Genomic DNA, 4,057 nt, shown 5'->3' with positions numbered 1-4,057 from the left:
TTTTTTTTTTGTTTTCAAGACAGGGTTTCTTTGTAGCCCTGGCTGTCTTGGAACTCACTTTGAAGACCAGGCTGGCCTTGAACTCGAAATCCGTCTGCCTCTGCCTCCCAAGTGCTGGGATTAAAGGCGTGCGCCACCACGCCTGGCTCACATTTTTTTTTATTCAGTCTTCTGTTGTACATCTTCTGTTGTACATTCTGTTTCCAATTTCTGGCTATTATGAAGCATCAATAGACAACATGGTTGGGCAAATGTCTCAAATGGTAGGAAGAGTGGCTTTGCTGGATCTTGAGATAGATAGATTCCCATCTTCCTGAGGAACCTCCAAGCTGATTTCCATAGTGACTGTACAAGTTTGCAGTCCTACCAGCAACGGATGAATGGAGACTTTATTTTTCTGCCTTGGACTTTAGAGGGTTGGGTGGAAAAGCTGCTCTAAATGGAGCTTATTTAGCACACAGCCCCAGCAAGGCTCTCATCACCTTCCCCAGAAGCAGTCATTTTCCCTATTGCCATGGTCCTCCCACGGCGCTGCTGAGCGGCTGGAGCTATTCCGACACAGGAGTCAGTCACTCTAGCCGGTGACTTGGTGGCGGGCAGCGGCTGCCTGGCTTCCTGGCGCCGCCATGTTGGAAGCGCAGGGCTCTAACCATGGCTGCGAGCGCCAGGCTCCGACTACCAGTCCCGCCAGCTCGGCAGGGCACGCGGTGGAAGTGCGGCCCGGGCTGTATCTGGGTGGGGCAGCGGCAGTGGCGGAACCGGGCCATCTGAGGGAGGCGGGCATCACCGCCGTGCTGACGGTGGACTCGGAACCGGCTTTCCCGGCTGGGGCTGGGTTCGAAGGTCTCCGGAGCCTCTTCGTGCCGGCGCTGGACAAACCCGAGACCGACCTGCTCAGCCACCTGGATCGCTGCGTGGCCTTCATCGGCCAGGCTCGCTCCGAAGGCCGCGCGGTGTTGGTGCACTGGTGAGTGCCAGATGCAGGGGGGCGGTGCCTTGCACCGGGTCTCGCCTCTCTGCAGAGGCTCCCAAAGTGGAGGTTCCAGGCTATCAGAGCCAAGACTCTCGTTCCTCATCTTCCCTTGGGGTGTGTGGTTCCAGGAGGGTTCGGAAACCCGCCCTTGGTTAGTGTTTTGTTTGATTTCATCTTGCAGCAACTCTGTCTGTGCATCCATCTATCCGTCCATTCGTCCATCGTTCTATCTGCTTGTCTATATTTTGGAGGTTAGGGGCTCATCAGATAAAGTTTATCAGCTTTGTAAGAGAAGTCAGACACTCAAGCTGGCGAATGTAGTACAGGTCAGACGTATTGGGGTGAAAATACGTGATACTTCCTCGCCCTAAAGGCCACTGTGATTAACAAGGGAAAAACATGTGACTTTGTTTTTTGAGACTGGGTCTTACTGTATAGATCGGGCAGGCCTGGAACTCGCTATGTAGAGCAGGCTGGCTTCAAAAAGCACAGATACCCACCTGCTTCTGTCCAGAGGGCTGCACACCTTGAGTGTGAAACCATGCTGGAGGGTTTTTAATCAAAGTTATACGTGACGCGAAAGTTTAGAGAAACATTCACGGACCAAAGGAAAACTGTACTGGCTGGTTTTGTGAGTCAACTGGATACAGGCTGGAGTTATCACAGAGAAAGGATCTTCAGTTGGGGAAAGTGCCTCCATGAGATTCAGCTGTGGGGCATTTTCTCAATTAGTGATCAAGGTCCCATCCATCTGGGCTGGTAGTCTTGGGTTCTATAAGAAAGCAAGCTGAGCAAGCCAGGGAAAGCAAGCCAGTAACATCCCTCCACTGCTTCCTGAACTACTTGAGTTCCAGTCCTGACTTCCTTTGGTGATGAACAGCAGTATGGAAGTGTAAGCCGAATAAATCCTTTCCTCCCCAACTTGCTTCTTGGTCATGATGTTTATGCAGGAATAGAAACCCTGACTAAGACAAAAACTGTTCACATTCTTGAAATAATTAAGACTGGACAGTCGTATAGAAAAGTGATTGAGGCTGGGCGGTGGTGGCGCACACCTTTAATCCCAGCACTTGGGAGGCAGAGGCAGGCAGAGGCAGGACTTCTGAGTTCGAGGCCAGCCTGGTTGGTCTACAAAGTGAGTTCCAGGACAGCCAGGGCTATACAGAGAAACCCTGTCTCGGAAACAAAAACAAACCAAAAAACCAAAAATAAAATAAAAAATAAATAAAGAAAAAAGAAAAAAAAAGTGGTTGGACAAGAGGAGTGTGACATAATGCTAAGCGAATGAGCCAGGAAAGTCAGCCTGACCTGCACTGAGCTGCTGCTTCTGGTGTATAGGCAAAGCCCTTTCTGGAATTATGGTCTTCGGATATATCAGACTAAATAGATCCGAGAATTGATTTGTCCTGCTAGCATGTTAGGCAAACATTCTGTCACAGTGGTGGCATAGCCCTAATCTTAAGAGAAAGCCTTTGTGGCGGGTTCTTCGTAAGGTGGAGGAAAGTTAGAGTGATATTTTTCTCTCCATATTTTTGTTGTTTTTGTTTTGCTGTGTGGTCCAGACAGTCTCTTAAGCTTGCAGTCCTCCTGCATCTGCCTCCTAGTGCTGGCGTTATACACACATGCTACTTACGACTTCTGGTTTGTGCTTAGGATTGAAGAAGAGGCCTTCTAGCCTCTCTGTCTTGCCCTAGGGTGAGTGGGGAGAAAGAGAAGCAAAAGCACTAATCCGGAGATCTGGAGAGATGCCAACGTTAAGAGCAAAGGGCCTTGGACCTTGGATTTCTCCTGTAGCCACTACATTTTTTTTTTTTTAATGTACACAGAACGGTCAAAAAGTGTGGTTAGCTACTAAGCCCAACCTTGATAGATCACAGGCTCTGATTCTTTCTCCCAGCAATCAGGTCATCCCTCAGCCCCCTGCAGCTCTCTGGGGCAGGAAGTTGACAGATGTCAGTTGTGACCTTTCTCTCTTACAGGCCTCTTTCTCCCATCAGTACCTGTGAGCCTGTCTAGGTCATCACTACCCCCCCCCCCCCCCCCCCCCAGTCTCCAGATAACATCGATTTATAACTTTACTTTTATATAGTGTACTTCTGCCTTATGACTCTTGGCTTGGAGGCCAGCCTGGATAGGTCACCTATTGTGGAGCTCGCCTCCCTCCAAGGAAACAGTAAGAGTCAGAAATTCCATTTGTCTCCTGGAACTGAAGTCTCTTTCTCTTTGGAAACATATAAACATACATACATACACACACACACACACGTATATATATTCATATAAATATAACATATATCGATGTAGTATATAGTTATATAGTATAAATAATTATAAATATATTAAATATAATTATAACATAACATATATTACATATATATTATATATGTGTGTGTGTGTGTGCGTATGGTAGAATGACTCTCCTTTCCCAGATTTGAAGGCTCACTTTCTTCCTTCAAGGCTGGCATCTTCTGCCTCTGGTATGATGGGATTTCTTCTAACCTCTCTGTCAGTGCTGGAAAATGTCTGGGGGGGGGGGTAGCCTCAGGGCTTTCTTGCCTAACAAAGTTCACCTGAAGGGCTTTTTTGTGGTGTTCTTTCCTACAAACCTACAGTAAGTTAAAACACAACCTGATTCAGAATTATATATCCCTTTTCATTAGGAGCAGGGGTAGTGGGGAAAGTCAGCAGATTTGAGAGGAACAGTAGGTGGGTTTTCAGTGGACGTGGAGGGACAGACAAGATCCTTTGAGCCTGTGCAACAGTGAATCACAAATGATTGTTTTTGGAATACTGAGTTGGGTCAGCATAGAAGACAGCCGAGTGTGACAGTCAGCTGTGGTATGGTGACAAACTTGGCTTTTCCCTGCTATTTGAATATAATTAATGAAAAGTCAGGGAAGGGACCTGAAGTAACTTCTGTCATCTTTGTTGCTTCTTGGACTTTAAGCAACAAAGAAGATAAAGCCTTCCTTTACCTGCTGCTAATTTGAAGTAATCGGTATACTCCGATGTGTTAACTCCGATGCCTGTTAACTCAGGTCTCAAGACTGAAGAGTCAGCCCAGATTCTTTTTTTTTTTTTTTT

At 47.2% G+C, this 4,057-nt stretch overlaps 1 protein-coding gene across 3 annotated transcripts in view; it reads left to right on the top strand.

The window, feature by feature from the left end:
- Nucleotides 1–493: 493 nt before the first annotated feature.
- The window catches only part of Dusp12 (dual specificity phosphatase 12), a 10,879-nt gene continuing 7,315 nt past the window's right edge, over nucleotides 494–4,057 (top strand). For all 3 annotated transcript variants that reach the window (XM_021166049.1, XM_029482540.1, XM_029482544.1), the window contains exon 1: nucleotides 494–967. In XM_021166049.1, the coding sequence (XP_021021708.1) occupies nucleotides 627–967 (341 nt within the window). In that variant the 5' untranslated portion in view covers nucleotides 494–626. The remainder of the gene's footprint in view (nucleotides 968–4,057) is intronic.

Source organism: Mus caroli, chromosome 1, assembly GCF_900094665.2.
Source record: "Mus caroli chromosome 1, CAROLI_EIJ_v1.1, whole genome shotgun sequence".
Lineage (NCBI taxonomy): Eukaryota > Metazoa > Chordata > Mammalia > Rodentia > Muridae > Mus > Mus caroli.
Note: the sequence above shows the minus strand (reverse complement) of the source record. Positions and strands in the feature narration are given on the sequence as shown.